We start from the raw sequence: 16030 nt of genomic DNA, 5'->3' as shown, positions 1-16030 counted from the left end.
AAAATCACAGAGTGGTTCATCCATGATGACTTGCAACCTTCCTCATGGCCATTACACTTAAGGGACAGCAGTAGCACCTTTGTAGGGCCTTTGAGGCAATGGCAAGAACAAATCCCTCAATAGAGTGTCTACGTTACTAATGTTATAGTTCCAATTACAGACAAAAAAGCATTATGAAAAGACAGAATATTTCTCCATTTTCCTTGTGTATGAATAATCATGAAATAATCAGAAAGTATACGAATAATTATCCACAAGAGTTTAGGCTTCCTAGAGAGATATTTTAAACTTTCTTATCTTAAATAGGAGAATAATGTATTAAAACATTATCTCCACACTAATTCCTTAGCTATAGCCACAAGCTGTTCTTCAGTATGTGAAATGTGGCTGGTCCAACCCCAAATGTGCTGTAAGCACAAAATACACACTAAAATTTGAAGCTGGAGTGCAATGGCGCGATCTCAGCTCACTGCAACCTCCGTCTCCCTGGTTCAAGTGATTCTTTTGCCTCAATCTCCCGAGTAGCTGGGATTACAGGAGCCCACCATGCCTGGCTAATTTTTTTTGTATTTTAAGTAGAGACGGGTTTCACCATGTTGGCCAGACTGGTCTCAAACTCCTGACCTCAGGTGATCCACCTGCCTCGGCCTCCCAAAGTGTTGGGATTACAGGCGTAAGCCACCATGCCCAGCCTGAAAATTTTAAATTATATACGTGACTCACATCATATTCCTGTCGAATAGCACTGCCATAGACCAAGGGGTTTTTTATTAGGTTGCAGTATTTAGAAACCAAAAATTCAACTGTGTGTGAAGCAGTGTGGAATATTACAGCATAGGCTCTGTGTCATTCTGCTTTAGGTTTCTTATATAATAAGTGGAATGATAACCGTATCTATCTCATAGGTTTAATGTAAGGGCTAAATGGCAAGGTGTAGAAAGTACTTAGCATAGTGGCTGGCAAGTAATTATGTGTTAGCTTGCATTACATTGAACAGGAAGAGAATTTTCCTAATGGTGATGATGTTATAATGACATAAAATAGGAACACTTGTAAGCCTGTGCTTGCTATACATTTTGGTACATTTTGGCTTCAACATCTAGTTGTATACATTATGAGGATGTTTTTGAGGGCATTAACAGAAGGGAGGATTCTTCCCTGGTCCTAACATCAGAAATAGTAAAGTTTTCTTCTTAGCTTTTGGTTTACTTTGATTTAATTAAGAAATAGTGTTTACCTGCCAGGTGTGATGGCTCATGCCTGTAATTCCAACACTTTGGGAGGCTGAGGTGGGCGAATCATGAGGTCAAGAGATCAAGACCATCCTGGCCAACATGGTGAAACCCCGTCTCTACTAAAAATACAAAAATTAGCTGGGCATGATGGTGCATGCCTGTAGTCCCAGCTACTCGGGAGGCTAAGGCAGGAGAATCACTTGAATGCAGGAGGTGGAGGTTGCAGTGAGCTGAGACTGTGGCATTGCACTCCAGCCTGGCGACAGAGCAAGACTCTGTCTTAAAAAAAAAAAAAAAAAAAAAAAAAAAAAAAAAAAGAAACAGTGTTTACACCAAATGACGGCCAATATAAAGCTTAGAGGAGACTTTGCAAGTTCACAGGGTAGGGAGATGAACAATAACTGTGAGTGAAGTTCACTGAGTGTGTTCTTTAACCATAGATGCTATTTGTATATTAAATATTTAACATATTGTGTACTTCCAAAACAAAACAAAAAAAAGCATTATTTTTCTTGACACATGGCTTCTTTGGATTACACTTTTTCACTTTTGGTTAAAAAATAGGTACAGAAAAATATTTATTTATTATGAACGAAAGAGCTAAGCACTGAGCTAAATGGCAACTAACACTGAAGTCAGGATCAGGCCGACTCCAGGAGTGTTCAGACCTGCGTTAAACTCAACATGGATGCTAAGGCAAAAAAAAGGCTCAGTGTAAAGACTAATTAACTCCAGCTGATCTTTGCTATGCAATTGCCGGGTCAGGGTTGTTGCATCTTCCAAGAAACTGTAGAAATCCATATTTTATGTCAATCCGCCCAACTTAAAAACATTGCTTGAAATCTTAAATAGCTCATGCCAAATAAAATATGTTTTTTATATAACTGGGCCAGTTTGGACCAAGGTCCACCAGTTTTTAATCTGACATAGATTCAGATTTGGGGCCCAGTGGAAAGTATTGTTCATGGATTTCTACCAAACTTTGTCAGCTTCATTCCTTATCTCCCCTTTATATACCCATCCTTTCTTTTCCCTTTTGAATGAAAACAGTTTCTAAGTTATGGAACTACGTGGGGTAGGTATAAAGCGATCAGTAAATTCCAGCAGTTAAATACATGAAAAGAGAGCTATGGAGCTCCCATGTACCTTGGAATTCAGAGTGAAAGGTGAGTCAAGCTAAACATGCACACACATGTACACCCACACACGCAAACAAACGATGCGAGCCAACCATTTTCTTTTCTAGGTAAGGCTGTTTAGGGAATTATTATTTTGTAAGAGATACCCAGATACATTGGCAGCAAACAAATCTCTTAGGTTGTAAAAGAAAATTTTTAAGCTATAGGAGTACTTAAAAAAAATAAAAATAAAAGAAGTGCCACCGAGGTGGGGAAATGCATGTGATGTTAAAATAATAAAAGTAGAAGTTAATATCAAACAGCTCACATAATTTTGCAATATAAAATCACATTAGAGATACACTAGAAATAAAAACTTTTGACATTTAATTATCTCTGGGTATGGAGAATTTAGAATTCTTTTATTTTCTTCTTTGTACTTTTCTGCTTCTTCAAAAAAATTAAGATGAACACACATATTGATTTTAGGATCAGAAAAAATATATGAAGATATTTAAAATTATTTTTCTTACCACCAACAAAAAATAAATACCCTGGTGATTTATTTTTCTTACCACCAACAAAAAATAAATATCCTGGTGATTTAAGCTGGAGGAACAACTTAAATTTCCTCAGTAATTTGAAAGATATAAATGTCCATTTGGCTAGGGTGATTCATAATATTATTTCATTTCTCCAGTTATCTACCGCAAAATCACAACCCAAGTGACAAACACAAGCAATCAAGAGGGAGGTCTTGGACAGCTGGGAGCGAAAGGTTTTACAATTTGTTAAACATTTAGTATAACAGACCATTGTTGGGAAAGTACTATCACACTAACACTGAAAAAAATTCTGCACAAATAAAAAAGACTTTCAATCTGGATTCTATCTTCCATCCTAGCCAAAAATGTCAGTGTACTTTTTTCTCCATTCCAAAATAGATATTTTTGATATTTTATGGAAAATGGAGCATAAATATTTTATATAGTTATCTTCTCTCTACCAATGCAGTAGAATATCACAGGGTTCGTCTTTCCAATAAAATGCTTTGTTGCAAGCACAGTTGAATTCTCCTTGGCCGAGCCTCTAATCTGTGCAACAATATTCTAAGATGAAAAGAACAAAGACTTCTGCAAAGTGCTTGGTTCTCTGCTAATTTTTAAAGTGTTATAAAATTGTGTACTTCTTACTAAATGTTGTCCATTTTCGTTAAAAAACAATGAAATAAATATTTCCTTATGTCTTGATACATTTTTAGTCACAACGTGTTTTTAGAAAGCCAAGAGCAAATGAAAATTTTAAAACCCATTACTTATAAATGAATATATTTCTCTATGAAAAGACTTGTATTTGTACTACTATAAAAATAGTATGCATAATGTTTCCATAATTAATGTATTTATGAAAGTTTAAAATATTCAATGAATGTACTTTTTGATTGCCAAAATTCTATACAAAATTAACATAGAAAAGTTGATTTTCCTCACTTCTTCAGATACTACAATCTGAAAAGGTTAAAATTTCCATATAAAATCCACTGTTCTCTGTTCAGTATTAAATATGACAGTGGCATTTTTGACATGCAGCATGTTCCTGCAAGGGCAAAAATGAATTAAAAAATTCTGTGTATGCAAGCCGCTTAAGTGTCATTTGATGTTAACTTGCAGTTTCTATTGATTTCGGCTATAGTTTTACTTACGTCTGAATGTTAGAGTCACCATTATCCTATTACTGACACTCTGAACTGTCCATTTTCACTCTTGGTTATTTGATTTAGACAGAAAAAATGTAGAGTTTCAACATTGTTTGGTATGATTACTATATTCTAAGTATCTGAGATTGATCCATTGTGTTCGTGCTGAATATCACTCATCAAGATGAAGAGGTATAATGCAAATAGATGCAAGGGAATAACCCTTGCTTGCAATGACAAAGATAACAATGGAGGAAATCTACAAAATGTAATAATATACCACCCTCTTTCTTACAAATATCTCTGTGACCTAATATCTCATTTTTAAAAATGTTAGGATGTCATACTCCCTACATAAGTCCCGCTTCACCGTGTCAGCATTATTAAGGCAATATATCTGTCAAGCTTTATTAAAATTCTTTTTGATGTGTATCTTGGCTCATAAACCTCTATAGTACACTGATATTGCACCAGGGAACGTCCTTGTAACAGTGAATCTCTGAAGATGGGACAATAAAAGAGAAATCCTCCAAACTTTCAAGTTGGGCCCATGGTATCACACACCTTGCCTACCCTCCTCACTTGTACATGTGTAAGTGATTACGGTGTGTCTGCTGTGCAAACCTTGTTTCACAGGACCTTCTCATAGGAAAAGCATAATTGCCTTCAAAGATAAATGTCCAAAAACGGGCAGCATTGAGACTGGGATAAACGTCAGGTTCGTTTTTCTTCATAAAGCTGTTTTACAAGCAGCATTCTCTGAGTTATAGCACTAGTGTTTTATCCTTGGGTCTTTTTTATTTGTGCTGCACCTTAATTGGCATATTTCACCCATGGATGTTCCCTATTAGTAACAAAGATGTCTCCTCTGTTTGTCGCACACATTTTCCACGGTCCCAGGGAAGTTCTTGAATTGGCGGGGGATAGGCAAACAGTAGACATGCCAATCATAATGGGTTTTCTGAAAGCTCATCATGGTTGTAAATACCCAGAATATACCCCAGGGAAAAACTGCTAGGGTAGGAAGGTACAAAAATAGGTAAAGAGGAGCTGAACACAGGAAAGGTAAAACCCAAACATATCAACAAAATCAATCAAAATAGGTTCATTATTTTCCTGTTTTTAGCATTATTCTAGAATGGTACATTTCAAATTATCTGTTTGGGGTTCAAATTATCTGAACAATCTTTGGTTGACTGATTTTTCCCAATACATCGTGACCTGTTCAGGGTATCTAATTCTTCCTGATTTAAGCTAAGAGGGTTGTATTTTTCCAGGAATTTATCCATCTCGTCTAGATTTTCTAGTTTATGTGCGTAAATGTGTTCATAGTAGCCTTGAATGATCTTTTGTATTTCAGTGGTGTCAGTTGTAATATCTCCTGTTTCATTTCTTAGTGTGGTTATTTGGATTTTCTCTCTTCTTTGCTTCGTCAATCTTGCTAATAGTCTATCAATTTTATTTATCTTTCCAAAGAACCAGCTTCAATAACAAGCAGTGAGATTGAAATGGTAATTTAAAAATTACCCACCAAAAAAACTACAGGACCAGAAGGATTCACAGCAGAATTCAACCAGATATCAAAGAAGAATTGGTACCAATCCTTTTGACACTATTCCACAAGATAGAGAAAGAAGGAACCCTCCCTAATTCATTCTATGAAGCCAGCATCACCCTAATACCAAAACCAGGAAAGGACACAACCCAAAAAGAAAACTACAGACCAATATCCTTGATGAATACAGATGCTAAAATCCTGAACAAAATACTAGCTAACCGAATCCAACAACATATCAAAAAGATAACCCACCATGATCAAGTGGGTTTCATATCAAGGATGCAGGGATGGTTTAACATACGCAAGATCCTGGCTCATAAACCTCTATAGTGCACTGATATTGTGCCAGGGAACATCCTCGTAACATTGAATCTCTGAAGACGGGACAAAAAAAGAGAAATCCTCCAAACTTTCAAGTTGGACCCATGGTATCACACACCTTGCCTACCCTCCTCACTTGTACATGTGTAAGTGAAGATGATGTGACTGCTGTTCAAAGTTTACACAGCACTGTAAACTGTGATAAGCTACAGTTTACATTCAGAATTAATGTGATACACTACATAAACAGAATAAATGTGATACGCCACATAAACAGAATTAAAAACCAATATATCATGACCTGATACCTGATCCTATGGAGTACAACTAATATGCCGCTCACACATAGGAGACTCACCATGCAAATTCAACATCCCAGGAAAAGTCCCACTGATGGTGTCAGAGCAATGTGAAATTGCTGTAAAGATTTTTTTAACTTTCAATTTTTGTATGTATCTTGTTGCAAAACAGTAACAGCCTATTTATGAACATGCACCAGTCCATGAACCAAGCTTTGCACACCTTGTTCTAGAATGTGTAGGGGAAGATGAGTTAACTTCTCAACCAATTAAACCACTCAAGTCAACCTGGGCTTGCTAAAGTCATTAACATCCCAATGGCCAGATCTTAAGGTCTGTTGTCTCTGCCCTTTCCACTTAACTATCTGCCACAGTTGATGCTATTGATTAGTCTATTTCTTGAATTCTCTCTCCCTTTACTTTCAGGATGGTGTGCTTTGCTGGTTCTCATCATTTGTCTTTGCTTTCAGAACTTTCTTTAAATGTGTACAGTCTCTGACATTTTGTCTGATACTGATTCTTCTTTCTCTGGCCAAATGTTACTATCCTTTGCCAACAAACATTTATATGTTGGTTATATTCACATCAGTCAGCAGGCAGACAACTGTTCCCAAACGGTTCCATCCCTGACTCTGGGGACAGGGCCCTTAACAATGCACCGTGGCTGTTGAGCTGGAGAGTCTCTGCAGTCTCTCCAGATGTGCTCCCCAATCTGCTCCACACTGCTTTGACTCAGCTCTCATCACCCCTTGTCTGGTTAATTTCAACAGCCTCCCATCCCAGCACCTGCCATCAGTGTGTCTCCTTTCAGCCAGTTTATCAGCTCCATGCCCATCTTTCTTAAGTGAAAAAAAAAAAAAAAAAACTATATATTTGTCTTTTAAAAAATCTTAGCTGGTGGTCCATAACTCATGCGATGCTCTTCAAATTCCTTAACTTAAAAATAATATGCCCAAATGATATGGTTCAAATCTACTTCCTGGCCTCATCTCCAAACAACCATAACATTTCATGATTTATGCCTTTGCACATGCTGGGCCCTTGGCATGAAAGCCATACCTCTTTTTTCCCTCTGTGAGATGCTATTCATTCTTTAAGTCCACATCTGATGATTCCCTATTCTAAGATGTCTGCTCCCATTTCCCCAGGTAAAGGGAAACATGTATTTCCCTTGGTTCATATAGTATTTTATCCATACGTCTATCACCCTGATTAACTGCACTACACTTAGACTTTTCATACTGTCTCTCTTTGTGATAGACTGTGAATCCCTCAAGGACAATGCCATTCATTGTTTTTCCCTCTGTTTCTTATAGAGAAGTGCCTGGCACATAGTAGGTGCTCAGCCCATGTCTGTCCCTTGAAAATACTGGAATGCTTCTATCCACAGAAAATTTTTTAAATTATGCAGGCAGAATAGACAAACAAAACCATTAGTGAAATAGACAGTTTTCATTCAAGGGTTCAGTTAAGGTCTCTATCCTTGTCTCCTGCAATTCATTGCTTTGTACTTTATGGCTCAAGGATAACATGCTTGTAGCTCCCTGCACACATCATTCGGTCTCACACCTCTGCACTTCTGCTCTGTTACTGCCTCTGCTTAAAATGTCCTTCACTATGCTAGGTGCCCTCATCACCTGCCCAACACCTATGCAACATTTAACACATGGTTCAAGGAAAGCTTACTTGTGACCCCGCCCACCAAATTAAGCTAGGTGCCTCTCCTCTCAGTTCCCAAAGCATTTATTGCATAATAAATGTTCATTACATATTCATTATATATTGACATTATTTGCTTCTGTTTCACTCTTCCTAATTATTACTTGCAAATGCTGTAACCTGCTTTGTCTTCATAGCTCAGGAAGTTAACCAACAGTACTTGACATACAAAATACAAAGAACAAATGTCTACTGATCAGGACTGAGCTAAATCTCTATAGTGGCTCTGTTTTTACAAGAGTTAATATTTGGGTCAGATGAAGGTTGGATTATCATAACCACCTATCTCAGATTGTAGAAGACAGAAGTTTATATTTGATAGGTACAATATAGTTATTAGGACTGTGGTTCCAAACAAGTTTTTCTAGCCATGGTAAATTTAGATAGGGTTACGGAATCCCTAACTTCTTTCAATAGTAATAAAACTTCAAAATCAGATTCAGTGGAGAGACAGGTGGTTGTTTTAATTGACTTCCTATACATAGTATAATTTTTACCATAAAGTCATATATCAATTAAATCAAATTGTTTTAATCAAAGTGGAACTTTCTTACTATTGGAGACTCAAATGTGATACATTCCATATGCTGTTCTAGAGGGGAAAATGTTCTTTTCTTCTACTGACACCTGGACTTTCTTATACTCTTGTAATTTCTAGTGCTTAGCACAGTATCTGAACCATGGTAAGATTCATGCATTTTTAATGATTTATCTTAATAATCTATTTTTGTTATTATAGTTCTTAGTCCCAATATCAATTTCTTACTATTTTTATTATGAAATTATTTATCTATCAAGTGCAAAGTACTTTCTAAATATAATACTCAAAATACCATAATAAGACAGCAGTCTTTTGAAATTGATAATTTCAAAAGGCTTACCAATTATTCATAACACTGTATATTATTGAAGTAACCTACATTGAATAATAATCGGTTACAGAAGTGAATACACTAATTACAAATGAACTATAAAAAAACTTTCATTCACCTAAGGCCTTTTTGTGATTGTGTTCATTTCTGGAATGCCCCCCAAAAATTAACTCCAATCCAAAAACCACCACAGAAGAAACAAAACCAGTAACTCAGGTGATAATGACAACAGGTGATCTTTGTATTCTCAATTCTTTCTCAAAAGCAAACAGCTACATAGAATACAATTTCTCTTGTAGATTGAATCCATGGTAAATTCTTCAGAATGGTTTTCCACTGTGATCAGAGAATACTTTAAACAGAGGCATTTCATAGCCTCTATTTCATTAAATTTGGTGATAACATTATTCCTTATAGTGCATCAATCACATTTATTGAAAGTTGACTTTGTCTGTTGCTTTCTAGGCACATATTGTTAATGCAAAGCTGTTTAGTTGGGAATGAACCACTTAAGAGGCTCTTCGAGCAAAAACATTAGTCTATGTAGCAGACATAGGTGGGTATCTGTTGATGAAAATATTCCAGTTTTACTAAAGACTAAAAGTCAGACTTTCTTTTCAAAGTCATGACCCACAGGAAGAAAGATTTTTGATAGATAGATGGATACAGAGATAGATGACAGTATTTGTCAATAGTTCAAGTTATACGGATCCCAGCTCTACTACCTCCCCCATTTGTCTGTAATAAATCAACGAGATGACTTGCAAAGTTGAAATGATTGCTCTTGACACAATTTACAGCGTTTACTCATAGAAATCACTTTTTTTTTTTTTGTCAGAAGGAATTTTGCTGTTGTTGCCCAGGCTGGAGTGCAATGGCGTGATCTTGGCTCACTGCAACCTCTGCCTCCCGGGTTCAAGCGATTCTCCTGCTTCAGCCTCCTGAGTAGCTGGGATTACAGGCATGTGCCACCACACCCGGCTAATTTTGTATTTTTAGTAGAGACAAGGATTCTCCATGTTGGTCAGGCTGGTCTCGAACTCCTGACCTCAGGCAATCTGCCTGCCTCGGCTTCCCAAAGTGCTCAAATTACAGGCGTGAGCCCTGCGCCCGGCCAGAAGTCACTTTTGTTTTTTTGAGACAGGGTCTGGCTCTGTTGCCTAGGCTGAAGTGCAGTGGCATGATCTCGGCTCACTGCAACCTCCACCTCCTGGGCTCAAGCCACTCTCCCATTGCAGCCACTCAAATAGCTGGAACTACAGGTGCATGCCACCATGCCTGGCTAATTTTTGCATTTTTTGTAGAGATGGCATTTTACCATGTTGCTCAGGCTGGGTCTTGAACTGTTGAGTTCAAGCTCGCTACCTGCCTTGGCCTCCTCAAGTGCTAGAATTATGAGTATGAGACACCATGCCATACCAGAAGTCACTTTTATTAAAGAAAAATACAAGGCCGGGCACAGTGGCTCATGCCTGTAATCCCAGCACTTTGGGAGGCCGAGGTGGGCGGATCACTTGAGGTCAGGAGTTCGAGACCAGCCTGACCAACATGGTGAAACCCCCATCTCTACTAAAAATAGAAAAATTAGCTGGGCGTGGTGGTGCGTGCCTTTAGTCCTAGCTACTCTGGAGGCTGAGACAGGAGAATTGCTTGAACCCAGGAAGCAAATCTTGCTGTAAGCCAAGATTGTACCACTGCACTCCAGCCTGGGCGACTGAGTGAGACTCCGTCTAAAAAAAAAAAAAAAAAAAGAAAGAAAAAAGAAAAATACATAAAAGTCATGTCTTCTTAGTGTAAATGGTATCATGATGGACTAGTGAAGACACTATAGTCATTTCCACGTTTGCCTTTATAATAAATAAAGACTGATTTAAGCAGACAATCTGCTAATATCTCTTTACAAAGCCCTCTCTCTTCCTCACAATGTCTGACAAGCCTTCAGAGTGACGGCTGGTATCCATGTTTCCATTCACTAGTGGTAGAAGATAAGGGAATGAGGGTGGTACTTTAATAAAGGGACAGTGCTAAAAAGTAGTCTGAATCCATTCTGTCAAGGTGACCACATTATCAAAATTTATTTTTTTCTTCATTTTAGAGCTCTGCCTTCCACGCCTTTCTGACATCACTTAGCACAATATGGAACACGGAAACTGACTTGTTAGCAGGTCCACGAATAGTAGTTAGTACTACAAACAACTGAGGCTAGCTCAGGGACTCAATTGTAGTTACACAGGTAGAAACAGAGATGGAAAATGGTAAAGTCTTTCTACATCTTAATTTATTTCATTAAAAAAGCTTTACTTAATACATTCATGTATGCATGCTTACACATACATGCATGCACACACACACATACACACACCCCTCAAGCACCTGGCTTAAGAAATAGTATGTTATTGATAACTTTAGAAATCTCTATGTATCCCTCCTTCATCTTACCTCCAAACTGCGTCTCCAGAGGTAACCACCATCTGATTTGTTTTTTTCATTCTTTGAAATTTCTTCAGAGTTTTACTACATATATTTTTACTCCTAAATAATGTATTGCTTAGTTTTACATTTTTGAACTTTATACAAATGTATGTATTTTAGGTGATGTGATGTTTATCTCTCACAATGAGGTTTCTGTGACTCAATCATGAGCACTTTCTATGCTCTGGAAAATTTCATGATGTGAAGAGATCACCATTTAGGCAGATGGGCCATTTGTGATGTTTCTACTTTCTCTGTCATTGTAAAAGATGCTGCTACAAACACTCTTCTACACGTCTAATTGTATGCACTTGTAACAGTTTATGCGGATGAAATTGAAGTTTTAGAATAGGTACATCTTCAACAATACGGGTATTTTCAGATTATTAGCTAAAGTGAGCATATCAATTGATAATTCTACCAGCAATGCATGGAGGTTCCTGATATTCCACCTCTCATCACCACTTGACATGCTCAAAATGGTCATTCACACAGAAAATGAATCCTGGCTGGCTGATCACAGATATTCACTACAGAATCACATAGTGCTTCTAAGAGTCAGATCTTGAGTTATAGTTACTTAAAATAAACTGGCCCCATCAGAAGGCTAGAAAAAGACAGTGTTTGTATCCATAAGATGGCAAGCAGAAGTTTTAAAAATAATTCTGTTGATGTTTACAATTTAGACCTCCATTTTTCTAGTAAGAAATTTCCCAATAATGTTCTGAACATTATGTCGAAACATTTGTGTCAAACTGCTGTGTTCTGCCAAAGAGGTAAATTTTCCAGTCAAAGCAATTAATTAGAAGATATTCATGATGTCTTTCAAGATTAAGGAGTCACCATAAATGTAGAGCGAAACTGAAGAGAAAAAAAAATCACTGAAATCAGGATGCAGGAGATAAGCTAGTTTGTTGATCTCCATTTGGGAATTTTGCTTTGAGTTTTCTAACTCTTCTGTCATCATTTCTCCAACTCTAAATCACTCAATTAATAGACCATAAAGAGGCTTCAGGTTTATGAAGGGCTTAAACCTCAAACACAATTCTTGCTTCTCTTCTTAATCTATTTAGTCTTTGTGATATTTTATTCTTATTACAAAAATACCTTGGGTGCTGAAAATCATCATAGTACCAGTAGATCACAAATTGCTAGTTTAGTTAGCTCTAGACCATCTTGTAATTATTAGGTGAGGAAGTTCATTGGTAAAATACTTAAATTCCTGAGACAAATTATTTGCAAAAACATTGCTCAACTTCTTTCAAACCAAGGCTATATATACATACACCATCTCTCTCTCTCTCTCTCTCTCTCTATCATCTATCTATCTATACATCCATCCATCCATCTATCTCTCTACCCATCTCCAAAAGGCAGTGCCCAAATGTCAGGATGGGGCTTATAATTTTAACCGAGTAGGGATGATGACGAAACTCAGTTCAAACAAGCCAATATCTGCAAGGAACAGTTAACCTTCCATGGTTAAATGACCTACATACTATATTCCATGCCCACAGCAATTGTTCTGCAAAAGAATGGTGGTCCTGAATGGATCAGTAGGAGAGAGACTACAGTGTTAGAAAATACATTTCTCACCACTTCTAGAGAAAAAGGTCATACCCTACTGACGGTTGGCTCATGAGGTCATCCTTCACCAGAAGGAAGAGTGTGTTAGATTTTGGTCAACAAAGACCTCAGTTGAGACAGTCAGAGAGTGACCAAGGGGAGACACCATCTCTAAGCAATTGTGAATGACACTCACTGAAAAACAGGAGGGATAGCCAGCAGCAGCCTCCCTCATGGCTTTGTAGACACTTTGCTAGAAAATATTCTGTTATCTCACTGCAAATTTGCCAGATCATAATACACACATCTAAATATTATTAACACTGAATTATAATAAATACACATAATCAGGAATATATCCATCCATACTTTGAATTTCTTAATTCATATTTCTCAAAGGCTGGCCACATGTTTATCCTTCAACAAAATCAAAAGCTTCAGCTTGCAGCCTCTGTGACTAATCCTATTATTGAGTTTAACTTATTAAATTAATTTATACTTATTTTACAGCAAAATGCATCTACTCAAGAAAATATGGAATACATATTTATTTTCTATATTTATTCATATTTTACTGACAGTCCTCAGGTGATGATATTTCCTCTTGCTATTCTACCTAGCTAATTCCTTATAAATTCATTTTTGGGGTTCTAGTTTTTTGGTATCTAAAACGTTGAGATTCAATATAAAGACATTATATATATATGTATGTATGTATGTGTGTGTGTATATATATATATATATTTTTTTTTTTTTTTCTTTTTTTGAGATGGAGTCTTGCTTGGTTGCCCAGGCTGGAGTGCAGTGGCTCCATCTCAGCTCACTGCAAGCCCCGCCTCCCGGGTTCACGCCATTCTCCTGCCTCAGCCTCCTGAGTAGCTGGGACTACAGGCGCCCACCACCACGCCTGGCTAATTTTTTGTATTTTTAGTAGAGACAGGGTTTCACCATGTTAGCCAGGATGGTCTCGATCTCCTGCCCTCAAGATCCGCCCACCTCGACCTCCCAAAGTGCTGGGATTACAGACGTGAGCCACCGTGCCCGGCAAACATATTATTTTAAACATTAGAATCATACGCGCTTTATATTGATAAATAAGCCCTTGTAATTATTTCCTTCAGCGCCTTCCTACAAATAATCTTTCTGTATGCTCAAATAAACGTTTAGGAAATTAACAATTTAAAATGGGCTATTATGAATTTTACTGACAGTGCAATAGAGAAACATTTGTAAGGGTACACACAATCTTTATGCTAGGATGTAAATATTGAGGAGACCAAAGTGTCAAAAAAAAAAAAAGAAGAAGAAGCATTGCAGGACAGTACCAATAGTTATGAAAAAGACTGTGGCTCTTTGGTACAGCCCTCCAATAGAAAAGTAGTGTTTGGGAATAATCCTTATACAAATATACCTTCTTGGAGTGACATAATACCAGATTCCTGTTACATATTATTTTTAACTTTACTTCTTTAAGTAATTATCTTTCATTTTATTTGTAGGACTGACCTCACAAGTGCCTTAAATGTCAAGAAAGAACTTAAACAAAAGCAGATATCCTCTACACAGGAAATATTCAATGTTTAAGTAGTGGAATGTAGAATTTTCCCTTATATCCAAGGTATAGAGATGTTATCCTCAAGAAAGGCCCAAAAGTAGATTAACGATTGATCTTATTCATAAGCCCAAGGCAATGCATGGTATGAAATTACAAAGATAAGGGGTAAGAAAAGAAATTCTCTACAAGAATCTATACTTGGTATTCATTAGTCCTTCCTAATCCAGTAATACAGGTGTCAGCAAAGGGCTCTTCTTTTACCATGAAGGAATTTGGCCACATTGACAGGTGATGACAAAGAAGAAATGCCAGGTGCTGATGTCCTGAACAATAACTTGTCTCCACTCACAGGTCCATGAAGACTGTCATCTTGACTCCCTAGAGGATTATAACCTCTGAATGGATTCTTTCATGAGTATTTATCATCCTTAAAACCCTGATCAGAAATATCAAATGATCATAGTTGCGACGCGCCTGCTTTTGCACCATTGGTACTAAAAGCTTCTCTGCTATACTGCTGACAAGTATTAACATTAATTTTCAAACCACATAGAATGGCTTAAAATCCTGTCTTCTCTCACACAATGCAAGGAAAAGAAAGCCAGAATTATGCTTTGATATTTAACTGATTTCTCTAAGAGCAAGGACCACTAAGAATTTTTACCTTAATTTTTTTTTTTTTTTTTTGGTAAACATTGGTTTTAAAAACAGAGTAAACAAGGAAGACCAATGAGAAAGATAGCACGTTTTCAATTACCTTGGAAACTCGGTTTGCAACTTCTCTGCCCACAGTCAGCCCCTGGACAAAGGTCCTGGCAGCAATGAAGGCGCGGGTAACCTGAATCTTCAGTTTCCGGGGCACGTCTCCAAATGGTTTGAGCTGGTCAGTGTATTTGCTCACACATTCCAGGTAGTCTTCACTGAAGTGATACTGAGGGTTTATCAGCTGAAACATCCGTTCCAGGAGCCGAGCCCAAAAGTCATTGAGCATTTCCTCCAGATTCACATTACCCCCAGTGTAGTACCTTTTCAGCTCTGTGAAGAGGTCCTGGAAGACTTCTGAATTCTGCATGTACAGCATGCCATAGGTCCGTACAAACATATCATTTAGTGACTTTTCTGCATTCTCCAGGAGCTCTCGGAAAAATTCTGCAGATAAAACAGAGAGAAGTCATAAATTAATGAAATGTAGAAAGCCCAAGGCACCTACTCACCTTAAGTACAACTGCTTTTAACTGACATTTTCATGGAAAAACATATCTTGTGATTAAGGTGTTAATGGACAGATAAGAAACATATTTTAAATGGGATTTGACCTACACCTATGATCTTGTATGACTCAAAACAGAATACCGCATGATTTCTATTAACATTAGGAGTCTCCCATGTAATCCTCCTCCAAAATAGCTCAATTCTTTTATAATTTCTTGTTAAATTTTAAATAATCCTATGGTTTGATACAAACTCAAATCAAAATATGTTGCAAATATAATGTGCAGAGTATTGTTGTTTACATAATGATAAACACATTTGCTTCAGTTTATTTATAAATTTGTCTTAACACTAAATTCCATTAAATTGCTTTTATTTGAAATAGTCCATAAATGAGATGTTCAAAT

At 37.1% G+C, this 16030-nt stretch overlaps 1 protein-coding gene across 1 annotated transcript in view; it reads right to left on the bottom strand.

The window, feature by feature from the left end:
- GPC6 (glypican 6) overlaps window positions 1-16030 on the bottom strand; it is a 1190656-nt gene that overhangs the window by 565329 nt on the left and 609297 nt on the right. Inside the window, exon 3 of the mRNA XM_032151101.2 lies at window positions 15169-15560. Coding sequence (XP_032006992.1) covers window positions 15169-15560 — 392 coding nt within the window. The remainder of the gene's footprint in view (window positions 1-15168; window positions 15561-16030) is intronic.

The sequence above is a fragment of the Hylobates moloch genome, unplaced genomic scaffold, assembly GCF_009828535.3.
Source record: "Hylobates moloch isolate HMO894 unplaced genomic scaffold, HMol_V3 SCAFFOLD_4, whole genome shotgun sequence".
Classification (NCBI taxonomy): domain Eukaryota; kingdom Metazoa; phylum Chordata; class Mammalia; order Primates; family Hylobatidae; genus Hylobates; species Hylobates moloch.
The sequence above is the reverse complement of the archived record's forward strand: the minus strand, read 5'-3'. Positions and strand labels throughout refer to the sequence as shown.